Consider the following 20,622-nt stretch of genomic DNA (forward strand, 5'->3'; position numbering starts at 1 on the left):
GAGGATGCGTATGGTTCTTATTACTTATACGCCCTCTCTGGTATTGAATGATAGAAATACTTTGCGAAAAAATAAGTTCTTGTCATTTCAAATTGAAAATCTAAGAAATCTCGTTTTTCTCTATATTTACCGATATAAAATAAAAAAAGAGAGACCCAAAGCAAACAAGGTATTTTCGTCTTCCATGGACTCCACAGTTTTATATCATAGTGTTATCATATTTCACTGACTCTTGCCTGTGTATAAAAATATTATCGATACACATAAAAGTCTCCAAATCCAAGTCCCTCCTCTCTCTCTCTCTCTAACCATTTTAAATATTTATGGCGTATACTAACAACTGGCAATTTATGCATGTTCACTTAGAAGAGGAGGTTTCAAAGACGCACGCATTTCCATTCAATTTAATCTTGGATTAGTAAAAGTATTCAATACAAGGTAATTATATTTTCTGAAAATATTTTTTATCAAGGCTATGAACAATACAAAATCAATAACAAATGTGTGTTATGGCCACATAGGCCAATGTATAATCCAAGATTATGTGTTCCGCAAGGGTACATCACGTTTTATAAGCATAGAAGCAAAGGTCAAAGTTCGATATATACAAAAACGAAAATATAAATGAACACTGTGGTACTTGCACCAATACCAAGGCATGCAATTGATAATTAATTTAAAAATTCTATGGGAAGAAACCATGAAACAGAATATATATATTAATATTAGAACTTTTCCTGTTAATGAATATTTTTTTATAACACCCATGGGACCAAGGTCTCATGGAATGTGAAAGAAATGACATCGTAACAATTAATACCACCGTTCGTTCGTTCAGTCATTAACTAACCCATCAACTGTCGTAAACATCGAACGAACATCCACAAAACGGCAACATGAAACGCCACAGCGATAATAATTGTATGTTTGAAATAAAAATTGAAGAAAATTTAGAAAAATTTCATAGGCAAAAAATGTATCCAACGCGACCGGGTGGTAAAACATCTCCACAAATGAAGAAAAACAAAAACAAGAAAAATAAATTATTTCAACAACACAAATGGAATATCATAAAGAGACATTTGCGTGTACAGCAGGAGAGAGGCGCAGATTCGAAAGAAATTGCCGTGCAAAGAAAACCACCTTCGGTACAGGAATTAATGCAAATTACAACGCATAGTCAAATGGTGAATGGGGCTTAGGAAAATACAAGTTTTACTTCATTAAATGAATTACTTTTCTTTATTTTCCCCAGTTACAATATACCATCATTGGATTGGCCACATTCCTGGCCAATTGTCGTCGCATCCCCTTGATATGGATATTTTTACGTAACGCCTTATCGATAGTTTTCAATGCCTATAATTTGGTTGTTTTCCTCCTGGCCATGGCATTTGGTGATCCCACAAAAAGTCCTCTCAGTTTGGGAATGTTGTTGCTGTTCTATGGTTTTAATATTTTGCTATCGTCCTTGTCGACTTTTTTGACCATCATTGTCTATCAGAGTCTTAATGAAGAGGTGGGTGAAAACTTGAAACATTTCTCGTGTTCTTTGGAAATATAAAACAGCAAAGTCTTAGCTCTACTTTTAATCGATTGTTTTGTTTGTATTTTTTTATAGATCAAGAAAGCGGGTCCCATTGCTGATGAATGGAATATTTATATTTCAGATGAAAATGTTAAAGCGAGGGTAATTTTTTTCGATTTATCTAAATTCTGCATAAGAAAATAGTATTAAATGTTTACGCTCTGTAGCTTTCACAATTATCAGCATTGGTTAATAATAACGTAAAGACGTTCACCCTTTATGGCCTGGTCGACTTAAATGGATCTCTGATAAATTCGGTAAGAAAGAAAAAACAAATAAAAAAGTATCAGTCGACTTTGCAGACAGAGATATACCCTCAGCCTATGTGAATTGCAACTTTCATCTACGGACAGATTAGAATTTTGTGGCCCTTTTTGGACATTTGAACTTGTCGACAAAAATGTGGATTAGTATTCAGGATGAGGTAGTATTGTGGCTGAGGTACCCTAAGGAGAGGACCGAAATGGGCCATTTTAGAAGTTAACCTAAATTTGGACCAAATATTAGGAGATCCAAAGTTTGGGCCAAATTGGTTGCCCCGTTCAAGAAAGTGTACCGTGCATATAATTTTAGTGACATTTTTTAAATATTGGGGGGAAGTAACGGAAGTTGCGGTCTGGTATTGCCCATCTTCGAACTGAAGGAGTGGACCGATATTACAAAGGCCGAATTTTGGATCGAATCGGCAGAGCCGTTCGAGACGTATCGATTCCTGAACCACTGTGCACCGTAGGATTTTTTTACATCAGAAAATCGTTAAAATCAGGACCACAAGGACTATGGTCCTTTGAAACCAATTCTCGAACAGCCCTGGAACTGGTTGTGGCTCAGTGATAACTACGTCCGTCATGCACTGAGAAGGTCTGCTGTTCATTCCCTGGCCAGAACATCAAAATTTTCGGCAATGGCAAATGTTGGCTTAAATTTCCTAGGTATTTCAGCCATGAAAATCTATACAAGTGGTGGGTTGGTCCCATATCATTGAGCTAACTCCGAGGACCGAATTAAAAAACAGCTATTTACGGCATTTGCGACCTCATATGTGTGAATGCTATCCAACCATGTTTGATGGATGGTCCACTTATGATATGAGGTCAGGTTCGAATATTTTTCCATCGCGTTGCACAATGTTCACGGACCACACTGGCCCATATAGCTTACCACTGGCCGACCTAAGGCGTTATATGTGGTCTAGAAGGTTTTTTTAACACCACCCCAAGTGCTGCCGGCTATGGACTTGATGTAGGAGTTCTCTCTTATATCGTTGGAGCGCTCTCTCTCTCTAGGTCATAAAGATACCTCCTGACATGATTTGGTGGGGGAGTCGTATTCAACATACCATGATGATAATGACTCTTCCTGTAATACCCGAACATGTACTGCAACTAAGAATTGCCCTTCTGGAAGAATTTACGTCTGCTCATGCGGATGGTCCACCGATGACATGAGGACAGGTTTGAATATTTTTCCATCGCGTTGCATTATGTTCACGGACCACACTGGCCTACATTGCTTACCACTGACCGACCTAACGCGTTATATGTGGCCGAGGAGGTTTTTTTTAACACTACCCCAGCTGCCGGCTATGGACTTGAGAATTTCAGCATGCTGCAGATAGCTGTGAACATACTGTCCAATGTTACCCCTAGAATCTTGAGGTAGTTGTAGGTCTGAGTTTTGTTGACATCCACCAAGGCATTCAGCTCAGAGCTCATCTCCGCAGTCCTCGTGGTGAAGAGAGAGGGCGTAGACTTAGTGGCGGATACTTGATATTTCAATCAAATATGAGTTCCGCCTTTCACAAATGACATCAGGGAAGGAACCTGATGCCAAAATCGTAAAATTAAACGCATACGTAACTATTCTTAATTCCGTGTGGAGAGGATGGAATATAGGAAAGGATGAGCTTAAACATTTTCGGATATATAACCCAATCTTGGGAACTCCCTGTTTCACTCTACGAAACTTCCACTTTTGTTCCTGGCGACACACATAAGTTGTGTTCCTTTACTTACCTGAGGTTACCATTTTTACCATTTTTTACACCAAAAAGTGGTAAAACTGGAAGCAATTTTTAAGAGAGTGAGAGAGCGCAAAAATTTCTTTCTCTTCTACCACAGGCTACCAGACAAATTTCTTCAGGAAAAAAAAGGATTTAGAATTAAAAAGTCCATATTTACATTAGGCAATTTTACTTGCGCCAATTGTCAGTTTGATGGTGAGAGAGGGTGCTGAGAGGCAAAGGGTTACCATATGCCTCACCTCTCTCGCCTTTAAACTGACAATTGCCGCAAGGAAAATTGCCTAATGTAAATATGGACAAACTTATGGTGGAGAAATTTCTTGATGACTAAAAACCCTAAATGCCAAAGTATAGCTAATTCGACCAGATCATATACCTAAAAACTTCAAAATACCGGAAATCGGGCGGTACCGCTATATGAGGGCTATAAGAAAAAGTGGACCTATGTCCATAATTTTTGGTGGAGAAGTTTCTTGCTCACTGGGAACCCTAAATGTTAAATAATAGCTAATTCAGTCTAAAAATGTGACTAAAAACGTCAAAATATCTAAAATCGGGAGATACCGTTACATGGGGGCTATACCAAACCTTGGACCGATATAGTCCATCTTAGAACTTGATCTAAGTTCACACCAAAAACACATGTGTACGAAATTTCACCCCTGTAGCTCAACTCATTCGGAAGATAGCGTGATTACAACAGACGGACGGACGGATAGGACCAAATCGACTTAGAATTTTACGCTGATCAAGAATTTATACGGTCGCAAATGATTATTTCGATGAGTTACAAACGGAATGACAAACTTAAAATACCCTCCATATTATGGTGGAGGGTATAAAAAAGTAAAGGAACAAAGCTATAATCGATTATCAAACATTTTAAACTTGGTCGGAGGTTAGTCTGTTCGATGCCCACAAACAGCGTCGAGTGATTGAGAGTATCAAAGGCTTTTAATTTCGGTCACCACCAACCCTGTCCTATCACAAGGATCAATTCCACGGCAGCGGGTTCTTTCGTACCGGATTGACCCGGAACAACACAAAACCAATGTTCCGGCCAGCGGCTGTCACCTCAGTGTGTACATGTTCGTATTTGTTTCGTTTTTCTGTGTTGGGAGCAGCATATCCCGGAATGCCTGCTCCGAATTCTATTGGTCCGAGCCGGGACGGAGGAAAACCCAGGACCAATATATCTGTGCTCAGTTTGTCACATTCGCATCTTCACCCACATCCAGCCTTCGGTGAGATGCAATAGATGTCAGGAGTGGGTGCATCTGAGGGGTTGCTCTGGACTCGTCCACGTGAGGGACTACGACAGGGACTATGTTGCTGCATGCTGTGTGAACACAGTCCCCAGTGAGTCGTCGTCGGATTACGAGACTCCCTCGTCGTCTGATTACGAAACTCCCCCGCAGTCCCCTCGACAACAACCGCACACGCAGGCTTTAACACCAGCCGTTGTTGTCCCAATCTCCGAAAATGCAGCCTTTTTGCAATTGAATTGCAATGGACTCCGAGGTAAGATCGAGGAGATAGTAGATTTTATGAGTCGGAAGAACATCAAGGTCGCGGCGGTGCAGGAAACCAAGCTGAACAACAACCACAGCTTAGAGCATTGTGATGGTTACAATGTTCTGAGGAAAGATCGCACCAGAAGTGGAGGTGGGGGATTGGCTTTCCTATTGCACCAGTCTGTCCAGTACAGACCTATCTTGCTTGAGCCTGTCTCTAATGACCCGTACATGGAATGTATGGGGGTAGCAGTCAGGTGTGGAGCTGCCGAGATAGAGTTGCTGAATGTACACATCCCGCCGAGAAATAGCTGTATCCCTACTTATAGGCCTGACATTAGCCCGCTCTTGCAAGGTCATAATCGTCTGGTCCTGGGGGATTTTAATGCGCATCATGAGATGTGGCATTCGGCCCTCGGAAACGACCAGAGAGGTAGCTGAGCAGATTGATAGCTCTACGTTTTGCACGGTCAATGAGGACGCCCTTACCAGAATTAGATGAGAGTGTCACAGTTCGCCTGACATAACCATCGTGTCACCTGGTCTGACAAATGACGTTATCTGGCAACCCGTCATTTCCCTTGGATCAGACCATCTCCCCATAATTGTCTGCATTAGCAGACCACCCGACTTCATCATCTCTGAACGCCGCACGATCGTCAATCATAAAAAAAGCTGATTGGCCGAGTTTCAGAGAGTTCACCAATCACCGCTTCAGAGAACTGCCCAATCCTTCTGATGTTCGGGTAGCGGAAAGGACGTTCCGAGAAATCATCACTGCTGCAGCCGCTCGCCATATCGCTGCTGGTCAAATACCCAAAGTAAGACCAAACTTCCCAGCAGAAGCGACAGGATTAGCAAATGAGCGTGATGAGCTTCGCCGAACCAACCCCAATGACCCCAGAGTCAGGGAGCTGACACTGGATGTTAACAGGCTGGTCGGCGAGCGTAAGCGGAACAAGTGGTTAAATCATCTGAAGAGTTGCAACATTGGAGCCGGAATAGGTGAATTGTGGGCAACGGTTAAGTCACTCTCGAACCCTGGAAGAAGGGAAGATAGGACCTCAGTCACGTTTGGCGACGTTACGTTGACTGATCCGAAGAGGTGCGCAAGTTATTTCAATCGACAGTTTGTCGAGCACCCCGAGAGTGACAAGGCGAAGAGAAGAGTATTACGTCGCATCAGATCTCTTCCTGCCGAGGAGGAACCACCACATTTTACAATGGATGATGTTGCCAATGCCATCAGGAACGCTAAATTATCCAAAGCGTTGGGCCCTGATGGAATCTCCATGGTAATGCTGAAGCAGCTGGATGAGTCGGGAGTGGAGTATCTCACTAAAGTTCTCAACTTGTCGCTATCCACCCTCATTGTTCCCGAAGTTTGGAAAATGGGCAGGGTGGTCCCACTACGGAAGCCCGGCAAGGATGCCAGCAAAAGTGAATCGTACAGGCCGATTTCGCTTTTGTCGCCCGTAGCAAAGACCCTTGAGGCCTTAGTCCTCCCCAGTATCAGAAATAGCTGTCAAGTTGCCGATCATCAGCATGGATTCCGTAAGCAGAACAGCACGACGGCCGTGCGATAGAACTGTGATGGTAGCGCTTGACTTATCAAAAGCTTTTGATACAGTCCGGCACTCCACGCTGTTTGAGGACATTGAGCAGACAACCCTCCGGCCAAACTTGAAACGTTGGATAGTCAACTGTATGTGTGGACGCCAGTCGTACGTGGAATTCAGGAACAAGAAGTCCAAACCCCGTAGAGTGAAACAGGTAGTTCCCCAAGGTGGGGTGATATCTCCAGAACTGTTTAACCTCTACTTCTCCTGTATTCCTCCCCCTCCAGACGGCATCGAGATCGTAACGTATGCGGATGATTGCACGATCCTGGCGCCGGGTACCTATACTGACGACATCTGTGAGAGACTGAACAACTATTTAACCGATCTTACCACCTTTTTGCATTCGAGGAATATGCATATTTCCGCCACAAAATCAACAGCCACTCTGTTCACCACATGGACAGCGCAGTTTGGAAGAGAATTGAATGTCGTGGTCGACGGTAGCAGAATTCCGACCACAAACTGCCTTAACATTTTAGGGGTCATTCGACACAACTTTCACGTCGTGCGCGCACGCCACAGCTATCTGCGACAAACTGAAAAGTAGGAACAAGGTCCTCAAATCCCTAGCCGGCAGTAGTTGGGGTGCAGATAAAGAAACCTTGTTGACCACATATAACGCGATAGGTCGGTCTGTGGTAAGCTATCCGGCGCCAGTCTGGTCCCCGAGATTATGTGATACGAATTGGAAAAAGATTCAGACTTGCCAGAATGCCGCCCTGAGAACAGCAACAGAATGCCTCCTCAAATCTTCAGTGGACCATCTACATGAGGAGGCAAAGATTCTTCCAGTAAAGCAACACAATGAGATGCTTTCGTTGCAGTACCTGCTTGGATGTTTCAGTGTGAACCATCCCAATCACCATCTTGTGGGTAGGCCCGACACATTCAGGCAGATCAGGAAGGATATCCATGCTCGAGAGGGAGAGGTCCAACCATACAGGAGAGAACCCCTAGACCAAGAAGCATATCAAGCAGGTTTAAATAGTATTCACACGGATGCAGTTGTCAAGGCCTTAAGCAATTATAGTGTGAATAAAGTCCTCGAAATACATAGCTGCCACGACAAACTAGAGTAGTTTTGACTCAACTACGCTCGGGATGTTGCAGTCGCCTAAATTCTTATTGGGCGGAAATCGACCGCGTTCATCTGCCCGGTATGTGGCATGGGCCCGCACGACACAAAACACCTTTTCAACTGCCCAGCCAAACCTACTCATTTAACTCCAGTTGATCTGTGGTTACATCCCATCGAAGCAACCACTTTCCTGGAACTGGAGATAGACCCAGAACCAGATTGAACAGAAGAACGAACATACAAACATAATAACAAACACTGTTACAACAACAACAACAAATATAGTTCATATTCGAACCTGATCTATAACTGGTAGATGTATTAGGATGTGTAAAGTATGGACCAATTCGGTCAGTCCCATCAATAGTTATCGTGCGCACAATTTTTCCGAACATTTTTGAAATTTTGTGGTGGAGGTACCTGAAGGAGTGGACCGATATGGTTTATCTTCGAACTTAAACTAAGTTTGCACAAAATAATACGAAGGCCACATTTTGGACCGAATCGGCAAATCCGTTCGAGAGTTATCTTGTGCTCCAACCACTACACACGGTGTCGTAGGGTTTTTTACCTTTCAGGCTATTTTCTCAAGAAGTATGGACTTGCCCCTGATGAAGCCTATACCGTCGTATGGGGGACAGTCAATACAAGTTGCTACAATAAAAATCAAAGCGATTCGAGAGCAGGTCCTAAACTGTGTGGGAGGTACCCGAAGGAGTGGATCGATTGAGTCCATATTGGAACATCATCTAAGTCTGGTAGAAATTTCACGATGTGCAAAGTATGGACCAAGTCGGTTACTCCCTTCAAGAGTTATCGTACGCACAAAATTTCCGAACATTTTCGAAGCATTGTGGCGTTTTTTTGTTGGGATAGCGTTTGCAATTTTGTTTTTTCCAAAATAGTCTGGCTTAATCCCATTGTTGTTGTTTTAATATTTTAAAACAACTATTTTATTAGTGGAAAAGATTTGGCATTGTTCGCCAAGGGGTAAGGCAGGGAATACTATAGTTTCGATCCACGCCACTGGATCTCATCAGTTCCCTTGTTTCTTGTTTGTGGATATTCTCCACCGAAGTTATTTTTCAATAACTTCTTCAACAAGAAACTTTTTATACCCAAACATCAATCGTCAGCTCGAAGTATAAAGGTAAGCAAAGAAAAAAGTTCAATGAGAAGTTTTTCCTTGGCAACCTCATACAACTCCGACGAAAGTGTCTGCGAAACAATTCAAACCTCTTCCACTTGTGTGTGTCGTCGAATTTCGACAAATGCACACACCAAAATTTGGTTGGTCTGCTTTACAGCAAAAACAACACACGTCGTGCCAGTGTCTTCAATTTGAAGCATTCGCAGACACTTTCGTCGGAGTTGTATGAGGTTGCCAAGGAAAAACTTCTCATTGAACTTTTTTCTTTGCTTACCTTTATACTTCGAGCTGACGATTGATGTTTGGGTATAAAAAGTTTCTTGTTGAAGAAGTTATTGAAAAATAACTTCGGTGGAGAATATCCACAAACAAGAAACAAGGGAACTGATGAGATCCAGTGGCGTGGATCGAAACTATAGTATTCCCTGCCTTACCCCTTGGCGAACAATGCCAAATCTTTTCCACTAATAAAATAGTTGTTTTAAAATATTAAAACAACAACAATGGGATTAAGCCAGACTATTTTGGAAAAAACAGAACATTTTCGAACTTTTGTGGAGGAGTGACCGGAAGGAATGGTCCGATATAACACATCTTCGAACTTAAGTTTGGACACAATATTACGAAAGCCAAATTTTGGACCAAATCAGTTCATCCGTTCGAGTGTTATCGTGCGCACCAGCCAGCCTGACAGACAGATGACCGGATGGCTAAATCAACTCAAAATTGTCTAAAACGGATTTCGTCCGATGAGGCACATTTTGCCCGTATGAAAGTGTATATACCCTCGTTAACATAAATGCTGAGGGTATAATGATAAGGAATATAATTCGAGATGAATGGACAAATGTTGTAGTCATGATCACAAGCACTACTCGCTTCTTAAATGTCAACACAATTCGAGAAGTGACCTTAAATAGGAATATGTATAGCGTAAAAGTGTTGAACTTTTCAGAAGATCTACCTAAAGGAATGGGCCGACATAGCCCTGAACTTAAACTTAGTTTAGGAGTCACTCCTTTGGAGACTTTACATTGTTATCTGGACTGGAGCTACCTTTTTGAACGGTTGGTCCTTGCATTACTTACTTAGTTGGCCCATTACAGAACATTTGTTCCATAGACCGAACTAAGAAAATATCTCCATTCCTCTCTGTTTTTCGCTTGACTTTTTGGAATACCGCGCCTTTCCATTTCTTCATCCATCGAAGCTTAGGCCTGCCGATTCTGCGTGCACCGCCATGTGGCATGTATTCATATGCCTTTTTAGCGGGTTCATCATCGCTCATTCTCATAATATGGCCTAGCCAACGCAATCGTTGCATCTCGATACGTTTAACTATATTCATGTCTTTGTATAGCTGATATAGCTCGTGGTTCATACGACGTCGATATTCACCGTCAACGCAAATCGGCCCGTAGATCTTTCGAAGAATTTTCCTCTCAAACACACCAAGCACTGCCTTATCTGCTTGCGCAAGTACCCATGCTTCGGAGCCATACATTAGCACGGGTAGTATTAGCGTTTTGTACAGCGTTATTTCTGTTTGACGAGATGTGGCTTTGTTTTTAAATTGCTTACTTAGACCATAGTAGCATCTGTTGGCCAATACAATTCTTCTTTTTATTTCACAACTGATGTCGTTTGTTGTGTTTACGGCGGTGCCGAGGTATACGAAGTCTTTTACTACCTCAAAATTATAGGAACCAACTTCAACAGTTGGTCGATCTCTATGGACGCATTGCGCGTCGACAACATGAACTTGGTATTCTCGCCGATTACCGCCAGACCCACTTTAGCAGATTCTCCTTCGACCTTCATAAAGGTATCGGTTACTTCTTTTACTGATCGTCACATGATGTCTATATCATCAGCATAAGCAAGTAACATGTGGCTACTGGTGTAGATTGTGCCACTTCTCGAATAACCTTCTCCAGCAGGATGTTAAAGAGATCACACGAAAGGCTATCTCCTTGTCTGCAAAGCCGGATGAGCTTTGCGGGGATACCAAATTCAGACATGGCTTGGAATACCTTTGAACGCAGCGGGCTGTCGAAGGCTGCTTTATAATCGACAAAAAGGTGGAAGGTGTCGATCTGCATCTCTTGGATCTTCTCCAGGATTTGCCGTAGGGTAAATATCCGGTCAATGGTGGACTTGTCAGGTCTAAAGCCGCATTGGTATGGCCCAATTATCTCGTTAACCATAGGCTTTAGTCGTTCGCACAATATCCCTGACACGATCTTCTAGGCAATCGGGAGTAGACTTATGCCCCTATAGTTAGAGCATACAGTCTTATCTCCTTTCTTATGGACGGGGCAGAGGATACTAAGGTTCCAATCGTCGGGTACTCGTTCTTCCTGCCAGATGGTGCTAACTAGGTGATGAATACACCTTATCAGCGTGTCGCCTCCGGTTTTGAACAGCTCGGCTGGTAAGCCATCGGCTCCTGCCGCCTTATTATTCTTCAGCCGGTTTATTGCTGTCTTTACCTCATCTTGGCTGGGCGGTAGACATTCAATACCTTCTTCTGGGATTGGGACTGTGGTATCTTCGTCGTCTTCGCTGCTATTGGATACCAACAGTTTTGAAAAATGTTCTTTCCATATCCTGAGTACACTATCTGTATCAGTTACCAGATTACCTTGCTGGTCTCTACAGGAGAATGTGCCAGTTCCAAAGCCATCAGTTTGATGTTTCACTCTTTGGTAGAATTTTCGGACTTCATTCGGGCTCCTGTACATCTCGATTTTTTCACACTCCCGCTTTTCCATCTCTCTTTTTTCCTGCGGAAAAGACGTTTCTTCTCTTTCCTTTTCTCCCTGTATCTCTCTCGTGCGCTACGCGTTGCTACGGATTGTAAAGTAGCCCTATATGCCGCATTTTTCTCTTCGGTAGCAGCACGACACTCCTGGTCATACCATGGATTCCTTGCTGGAGGTCTCTGGTATCCAAGTAGTGATTTTGCGGCTGTTTGCATGGAGTGAGCAATGTTTTGTCATTGCGCTGATATGTTATCGGGATGAGGAGTGCTTTGATTAAGCAATTGGGCTAGTTAAGTGGAATATGCTGTGGCTATCTGTTGTGATTGCAGCTTACCGATGTCTAACTTTCGTGTTGTGTCTGTTCGCACTTTGTTTGCTACGTTTAATCTGGTACGTACTTTTGCTGCAACAAGGTAGTGGTCCGAGTCTATGTTTGCACCTCGGAACGATCGTACATCCAACACGCTTGACGCATGTCTTCCATCTATCACAACGTGATGAATTTGATTTCTTGTTCTTTGATCTGGCGACAGCCAGGTGCCCTTAAGACTACCATACTACCATGTTTCTTGCAGCTGCAAAGTCTATCAGCCTCATACCATTGTCAGATGTTTCACTGTGGAGACTGAATTTCCCGGTATTTTGCTGATACAATTCTTAAAGACAACAATCCTACCTACCTAACAAAAATACAACGAACATATGTTATAGTTCCGGAGAAATAGCTATTCCTTTCTTCAGAAATTTGCAAAAATGACGTATTTTCCAAAATTGCGAAAAAATGTCGTCTTTAGGAGCACGCCGCGCCCGCACCTTCTAATATTCAGACCTAATTTTTTGATTTCCTTAGTTTCAATATGTTTTTACAATCTAATCCCATATAGAAATTAACCCGGAAAATCGATTCCTGAACCACTGTGCACCGTAGGATTTTTTACATTAGAAAGCATTGACCTTCCCACGAAAAATTTTATATCGTTAAAATCAGGGCCACAAGGACTATGGTCCTTTGAAACCAATTCTCGAACAGCCCTTAAACTGGTGGTGGCTCAGTGATAACTACGTCCGTCTTGCACTCAGAAGGTTTGCTGTTCATTGCCTGGCCAGAACATCAAAATTTTCGGCGATGGCAAATGTTGGCCTAAATTTCCTAGGTATTTCAGCCATGAAAATCTCTACAAGTGGTGGGTAGGTCCCATATCATTGAACTAACTCCGAGGACCGCATTAAAAAACAGCTATTTAAGGCATTTGCGACCTCATATGTGTGAATGATATTCAAACATGCTTAATGGATGGTCGGTCCACTGATGATATGAGGTCAGGTTCGAATATTTTTTCCATCGCGTTGCACTATGTTCGCGGACCACACTGGCCCACATAGCTTACCACTGACCGACCTAACGCGTTATAAGTGGTCAAGAAGTTTTTTTTAACACCACCCCAAGTGCTGCCGGCTATGGACTTGAGAACCTTGTTCCTACCTTTCAGCATGTCGCACATAGCTCCAATGATACCCCTAGAATCTTGGGGTAGTTGGAGGTCTGAGTTCTGTTGCCATACCCAAAACATACAGCTCAGAGCTCATCTCCGCATTCCACGTGGTGAAGAGAGAGGCCGTAGACTTAGTGGCGTATATTTGATATTTCGATTAAATATGAGTTTCGCCTTTCACAAATGACATCAAGGAAGGAACCTGATGGCAAATCGTAAAATTATACGCATACGTTACCTCAATTCGGTGTGGAGAGGGTGGAATATAGGAAAGAATGAGCTTAAACATTTTCAGAGATATAACCCAACCTTGGGAACTCCCTGTTTCACTCTACGAAACTTCCACTTCTTGTTCCTGAATACCACGTACGACTGGCGTCCACACACATAAGTTGTGTTCCTTTACTTACCTGAGGTTACCATTTTTAACCTGCAAAGCGTTCCTTAGCCCCAAAAAGTGGTAAAACTGGAAGCAATTTTTAAGAGAGTGAGAGAGAGAGAGCAAAAATGCCTTCCTCTTCTACCACAGGCTACCAGACAAATTTCTTCAGGTAAAAAATGGTAGAACTGATCTTGATGTTTCTTTTTGACATTACTACCAGATCTACCATTTTTTCGTTCCTTTACTTTTCTGGTAAAACTTTTCATTAGAGAGTAATTTTGAAAAGTAGCAGTCGGCTTTGCCGACAGAGATATACCCTCAGCCTATATATGTATACACCTGTTGGACCAGGAAGCAAAGACTTGTCCACGGAAAACATGATATGGCTGTACATCATCGGTATAAATTTCCAAAGGATCTCCGAACAGACCCTAAAATGCACTTGGACACAAATGTTGAACTTTTGTGGGAAAGGTAGCCTAAGGAGAGGACCGATATGGCCCATTTTAGAAGTTAAACTAAGTTTGGTCAAAATATGACGAAGGCCCAAATCGGTTTATCAGTTCGAGAGTTATTGTGCTACTACCTATGGTGCCATAGGGGGTTTGCCCCTGAAAAAACTTTTACTGTCATAATTGAGCCAGTGAATGCAATATGCTTCAACAAAAATCAAAGTGATTTGAGATCAGGTCTTATATGAAATTTTGTGTGGGAGGTACCCGAAGGAGTGGGCAAATATAGTCCATATTTGAACCTGATCTATATCTGGTATAGATATTAGGATGTGTAAAGTATGGACCAAATCAATCCGTCCCTTCAAGAGTTATTGTGCGCACAATTTTTCCGAACATTTTTGAACTTTTGTGGGGGAGGTACCTGAAGGAGTGAACCGATATGGCTTACTTCGAACTTAAACTATGTTTGGACTAAATATTATGAAGGCCAAATTTTGGATCGAATCGGTAGATCCGTTGGAGAGTTATCTTGCGCTCCAACCACTACACACGGTGTCATAGGGGTTTTTTGAACCATTCAGGCTATTTTCTCAGGAAGTAGGCTTTTGTCCCTGATTAAACTTGTACCGTCGTATGGGAGCCGTGAATACAAGATGCTACAACAAAAATCAAAACGATTCGAGAGCAGGTCCTAAACTGAACTTTTCCGAATGTTGTGTGGGAGGTACCCGAAGGCGTGGACCTGTTGAGTCCATATTGGAACTTCATCTAAGTTTGGTAGAAATTTCACGATGTGCAAACTTTGGACCAAATCGGTTACTCCCTTCAAGAATTACCGTGCGCACAAATTTTCCGAACATTTTCGAACTTTTGTGGGGGAGGTACCGGGAGGAATGGACCGATATAACCCATCTTCGAACTTAAGTTTGAACAAAATATTACGAAACCCAAATTTTGGACCAAATCGGTTCATCCGTTCGAGAGTTATCTGACAGACAGAAGAACGGATGGCTAAATCAACTCCAAATTGTCTGAAACGGATTTCGTCTAAACATACTTGGGGTCTAAAACCATTATTTCGATGAGGCACATTTTGCCCGTATTAAAGTGTATATCACCAATATTTTTGAAAATTTAACATAGCTGAAGCCAAGGTTTACCCTTTCAGAGCACGCGACTTGTGATTGTATATTATACAAATTAAATATTTTTGGATAAAATGAAATGTTTTAGGACACGGCCGAAAATATTGGCCTTAAAAGATAATTTGCGTGGAAGCTGTGGCTATATTTATGTTAAAAAATGGGTAAAAATGGGTTGAAGCCACCATGTCTTTTTTTGTTTTGTCTCGATTTGTGAGTAAATCACACTTCTCTCGATTTTCGTGTCAAAGTAAAAGTAGAAGCAAACTAAATAAGGATCATCTCACTAATGTATTACTTCTCAAAATTTGAACTGCTTCTACCATTAAATGATGCTGACATTTTGAAGCCAGATTTACAGTGTTTTTTGAAATTTTCTTCTAATTTCATTCCGCAAACAGGTTTTTCAAAAAATCATATATAGGATTGTAGTACTTGCGATTCTGAGTTATTTGATACGCATATTGTCAATGTAGTCTGCACAGCTTCATAGAAATCTGCATCCAAATGCGGAAATTTTGTGCGCACATTTTTCTAAAAATCATATTTTTCGGGTCTAATATTTGCAATTGTCTCTAGAATACCTCGTACTCCATTGCACATTTTGGTTGTTTACGTTCCGGATCCAATAAATCATTCCTCGTGAAAATCCATCTACTAAAACGCGAGTTACGAGAAATTCCAAAGTAGAAAAATCACCTAAAATTGTTTTTGAAAATATCGCGTATTTTATCGCGTTTTCTGCAGATCGTTTCCACTGCAATGAAAAAACTAGTGCAGCATCTTCGTTTTAGCGGAAACAAAGATTTGAAAACTTCACTGATAAGGAAGTTACATTCATTTTATCCCAAAAAATAGTGTGTGATGCTACATCCACGGTTCTTGATTGATCGCCTTCAAACAGATATATATCGATGTAGATTTTCATGGTGGACACTGAAATCGGATGCGGACAAAAATTGTATGCACTTTGCGCAAATTAGCTATATTTTATATGTTTTTTAATGCAAAGATGCAGCCGATGCTACATCTTAGAGTCCAAATTATATTTCGAAAAATATATACAACTTAATAGATATGGTCTTGCTGTACATCAAAATCACATGCGGACAAAATGATTTTGATAATTACGCGATTTACACGTATTTTAAAATGCATATAAATTAAAATGGGTTATTTGACCTCTATTTCCACTTCAGAAGCTTTGAGATATATCCTCATCAACCCAGTTACCTTCCCTAATGGGAAAGCTTTAATATGAATGTCAATAAAGCAAAATCCGTCTATTTTATTGGGAGATTTAAGCAAAATGAAGGAAGTATTCCTATAGATTTTTACAATATTTTCTACTACATAATGCATGTAAATAAATATTTTTTCAAACAAAATATAATTTTTTAAACCAAAATATGTGCTTATATTGGCTGTAACATTGAAACTATAACACCAATCTGTTCGATTTTAGTCTCATTAGATTCGCCGTGAAGTTTTGATCCACAACAATTTTTTATGTAATTTTATTACCACTAAATGGACCTCAATATTACAAAAAGTTGACTTACATTCAATAATTTATCAATTTTATGTACACTCCGCGAATTCTGTGTAACATTTTGCAGGTATTATGCAATCTACTCGCTGAAGTCACTTCGAGAGAACTTTTTTGTAACAATTGTGCTCATTAAAATAATTAGCGGTTTTATAATATTTTCTTTCTTAGAAAGCGAAATAAAAGCGCCATGACTTTTGTCCGCAACAACCAAAAGTTGGCTCGCGACCAGATTCGTACTGGGAATTTTTTTCTTAACCTACATATCAAAAATCGTTGATGTAGCGCGAAAAAAAATTTCACCTTTTTTCTGAAATGGAATATTAAATAATTGACAATATTCGTGATATACCCTCGTTAGCATAAATGCTGAGGGTATAATGATAAGGAATATAATTCTAGATGAATGGACAAATGTTGTAGTCATGATCGCAAGCACTAGTCGCTATTTAAATTGCAACACAATTCGAAAAGTGTCCTTAAATAGGAATATGTAAAGCGTAAAAGTGTTGAACTTTTCAGCTCTGAACTCAAACTTAGTTAAGGGGTCACATTGTTATCAGGACCAGGACTACCTTTGGATCCGTTGGTCTTGGCATTTTCTACAGGCTCTCTGTCCTTTTAAATTCCGTTTTATAAAGAATGTACAGTTTGTTATACTGACGAACGTAAATCACTCATACGTAGTTTTTTTTCATAGAAACTAAGCGATCAATTGAAACTACTTAGAGTGCTAGGTCGTTCAATTGAGCTAGGTTGGGACAACTGTAAAAAGTCCTCCATAAAACTCAAAATAATCCAACATATTTTTTTCTATTTTTCAGCTAATTTCCGGAACAGTAACTTATATTATAATACTCATCCAGTATAGTGAGAATGGTGAATTTAGTCAGGCTTCACAAAATCAAACCAAAACATAAATAAACTTCAATAACTCTTCGAGCTGTTGTCTATCTGTAGAGCAAGTTCTTGGATTTGGAAAACGAAATAATTTCCCAGCAATTTCGGTAGACCTGCGCACACACATGTTTGCTGAAAATCAGTTTTAAGCCATAAAACCAATAAATCTTCAAGTTTTATAACATAAACTACTTATGAAAAATTCGTTGCAGAGACTGGACCCCGTAGCCCAAAAGGCAGAATGCTTAAGCACATTTGTGAACAAATATGTTTTACCTACTGTATCTCCTTCGCACAAAAAACAGCAACAACAACAAAAAAACTATAACTTAATAAATGGCTATAAAATTAACAAAAATATTATTGGCAATTCATTCAAACGGGACATAAATCTCTCCGAACAATGACTCCCTACTGCGGCAAGTGGCAGTTGGCCATCGTAATGTTTCGTAATTGAAGTTGTTTTATTTGTTGCACACACCAACCATCAATGCTCGCAATAGAATTGTGTGTGAGTGTGTTTGTGAAAAAGTTCACCGTCACCACCAACGCCACAGGAAAATGTAAAAAATAGCAAAAAAAACTACGACGCCTTGGGAGTATTGAACGGCTTGGAAGGCTTGGTGGTGGTCTTGCCACCAAATGTCGGCATTGGTTTCTAACAATCGCAAAAAAAAAAACAAAATAACTAAAACAGTATTGCAAAGATAGAAACACCTTTTGGTCAATCTGTTGGATTCGACGTAATAAAACATAGCCTTTGTCTACACATCCACACAAATATTTTTTTGAATTCTATGGGAAATCCATACATGTGAGCGAATAGCGCTGAACCTACATAAGTTAGTTCTGCTAGCAGGCGTCCAGTAATTGCCAATTACATATCATTTCATTTGGACTTGCAGCATTGGGAACGATGAGGAAGGACCGACCACAATGCTCAGCAAGCCTTAACTGAAAATGGAACCAAACAAACGTGACAATACGTTGACGCCGTTGCCATCGTCCGTATAGAACGCACCAGCATTCTAAAGCGTCCACGGTTCGATGCCGGAACAGTACGAGGGTTGGTAATAATATTTTGCAGATAATAATAGAAAAATTGTGGAAATATTGTTCACATTTGGGGATAAAAATGTTTAATAAAATAAATATATGTATATACAAATATTTTATCCACAATGTTTTATCCACCTTGGTGGATGTTTTATCCACTTTGGTGTATTTTATCCACTTTGGTGGATGTTTTATCCACTTTGGTGTATTTTATCCACTTTGGTGGATGTTTTATCCACTTTGGTGGATGTTTATCCACCTTGGTGGATATTTTATCCACTTTGGGGATATTTTATCCACCTTGGTGGATATTTTATCCACTTTGGGGATATTTTATCCACATTAGTGGATGTTTTATCCACTTTGGTGGATGTTTTATCCACTTTGGTGGATATTTTATCCACTTTGGGGATATTTTATCCACTTTGGTGGATGTTTTATACACTTTGGTTGATGTTTTATCCACTTTGGTGGATGTTTATCCACTTTGGTGGATATTTTATCCACTTTGGGGATATTTTATCCACTTTAGTGGATGTATTATCCACTTTGGTGGATGTTTTATCCACTTTGGTGGATATTTTATCGACTTTTGGGATATTTTATCCACTTTGGTGGATGTTTTATCCGCTTTGGTGGATGTTTTATCCACTTTGGTGGATGTTTTATACACTTTGGTGGATGTTTATCCACTTTGGTGGATATTTTATCCACTTTGGGGATATTTTATCCACTTTAGTGGATGTATTATCCACTTTGGTGGATGTTCTATCCACTTTGGTGGATATTTTATCGACTTTTGGGATATTTTATCCACTTTGGTGGATGTTTTATCGACTTTGGTGGATGTTTTATACACTTTGGTGGATGTTTTATCCACTTTGGTGGATGTTCATCCACTTTGGTGGATATTTTATCCACTTTGGGGATATTTTATCCACTTTAGTGGATGTTTTATCCACTTTGGTGGATGTTTTATCCACATTGGTGGATGTTTTATCCACTTTGGTGGATATTTTATCCACTTTGGGGATATTTTATCCACTTTGGTGGATGTTTTATCCACTTTGGTGGATGTTTTATCCACTTTGGTGGATATTTTATCCACATTGGTGATCCACGTTGGTGAATATTTTATTCACATCGGTGGTTATTTTATCCACATTGGTGGATATTTATCCACATTGGTGGATATTTATCCACATTGGTGAATATTTATCCACATTGGTGGATATTTATCCACATTGGTGGATATTTTATCCACGTTGGTGGATATTTTATCCATTTTGGTGGATGTTTTATCCACTTTGGGGATATTTTATCCACTTTGGTGGATGTTTTATCCATTTTGGTGGATTTTTTATCCACTTTGGTGGATATTTTATCCACTTTGGTGGATATTTTATCCACTTTGGTGGATGTTTTATCCACTTTGGTGGATGTTTTATCCACTTTGGTGGATATTTTATCCACTTTGGGGATATTTTATCCACTTTGGGGATATTCTATCCACATTGGTGGATATTTATCTACATTGGTGGATATTTATCCACATTGGTGATCCACATTGGTGGATATCACACTGGTGGATATTTATCCACATTGGTGGATATTTTATCCACTTTGGGGATATTTAATCCACTTTGGTGGATGTTTTATCCATTTTGGTGGATGTTTTATCCACTTTGGGGATATTTTATCCACTTTGGTAGATGTTTTATCCATTTTGGTGGATGTTTTATCCACTTTGGTGGATATTTTATCCACTTTGGGGATATTTTATCCACTATGGGGATATTTTATCCACTTTGGTGGATGTTTTATCCACTTTGGTGGATATTTTATCGACTTTTGGGATATTTTATCCACTTTGGTGGATGTTTTATCCACTTTGGTGGATGTTTT

The 20,622-nt window shown here is 40.4% G+C and overlaps 1 protein-coding gene across 1 annotated transcript; it reads left to right on the forward strand.

The window, feature by feature from the left end:
* Positions 1-836: 836 nt before the first annotated feature.
* On the forward strand, positions 837-18,818 carry LOC141404621 (uncharacterized). The gene is made up of 5 exons (XM_073988095.1): positions 837-1,187; positions 1,256-1,519; positions 1,622-1,690; positions 1,756-1,845; positions 17,586-18,818. Exons 1-5 carry the CDS (start codon positions 897-899, stop codon positions 17,679-17,681), a joined length of 810 nt encoding a protein of 269 aa, XP_073844196.1. The 5' UTR covers positions 837-896; the 3' UTR covers positions 17,682-18,818.
* Positions 18,819-20,622: the final 1,804 nt, after the last annotated feature.

Source organism: Musca autumnalis, unplaced genomic scaffold (assembly GCF_047663935.1).
Source record: "Musca autumnalis isolate F117 unplaced genomic scaffold, ASM4766393v1 scaffold_5, whole genome shotgun sequence".
Taxonomy (NCBI): Eukaryota; Metazoa; Arthropoda; class Insecta; order Diptera; family Muscidae; genus Musca; species Musca autumnalis.

What these genes read in the sequence shown, in the direction of transcription:
- LOC141404621 (XM_073988095.1), top strand. Translation starts at nt 897, where the DNA reads ATGAAACGCCACAGCGATAATAATTGTATGTTTGAAATAAAAATTGAA. An exon ending in ATCAGAGTCTTAATGAAGAG is followed by an intron (nt 1,520 to 1,621) that starts GTGGGTGAAAAC and finishes ATTTTTTTATAG; the next exon opens with ATCAAGAAAGCGGGTCCCAT. An exon ending in ATGGATCTCTGATAAATTCG is followed by an intron (nt 1,846 to 17,585) that starts GTAAGAAAGAAA and finishes TCTATTTTTCAG; the next exon opens with CTAATTTCCGGAACAGTAAC.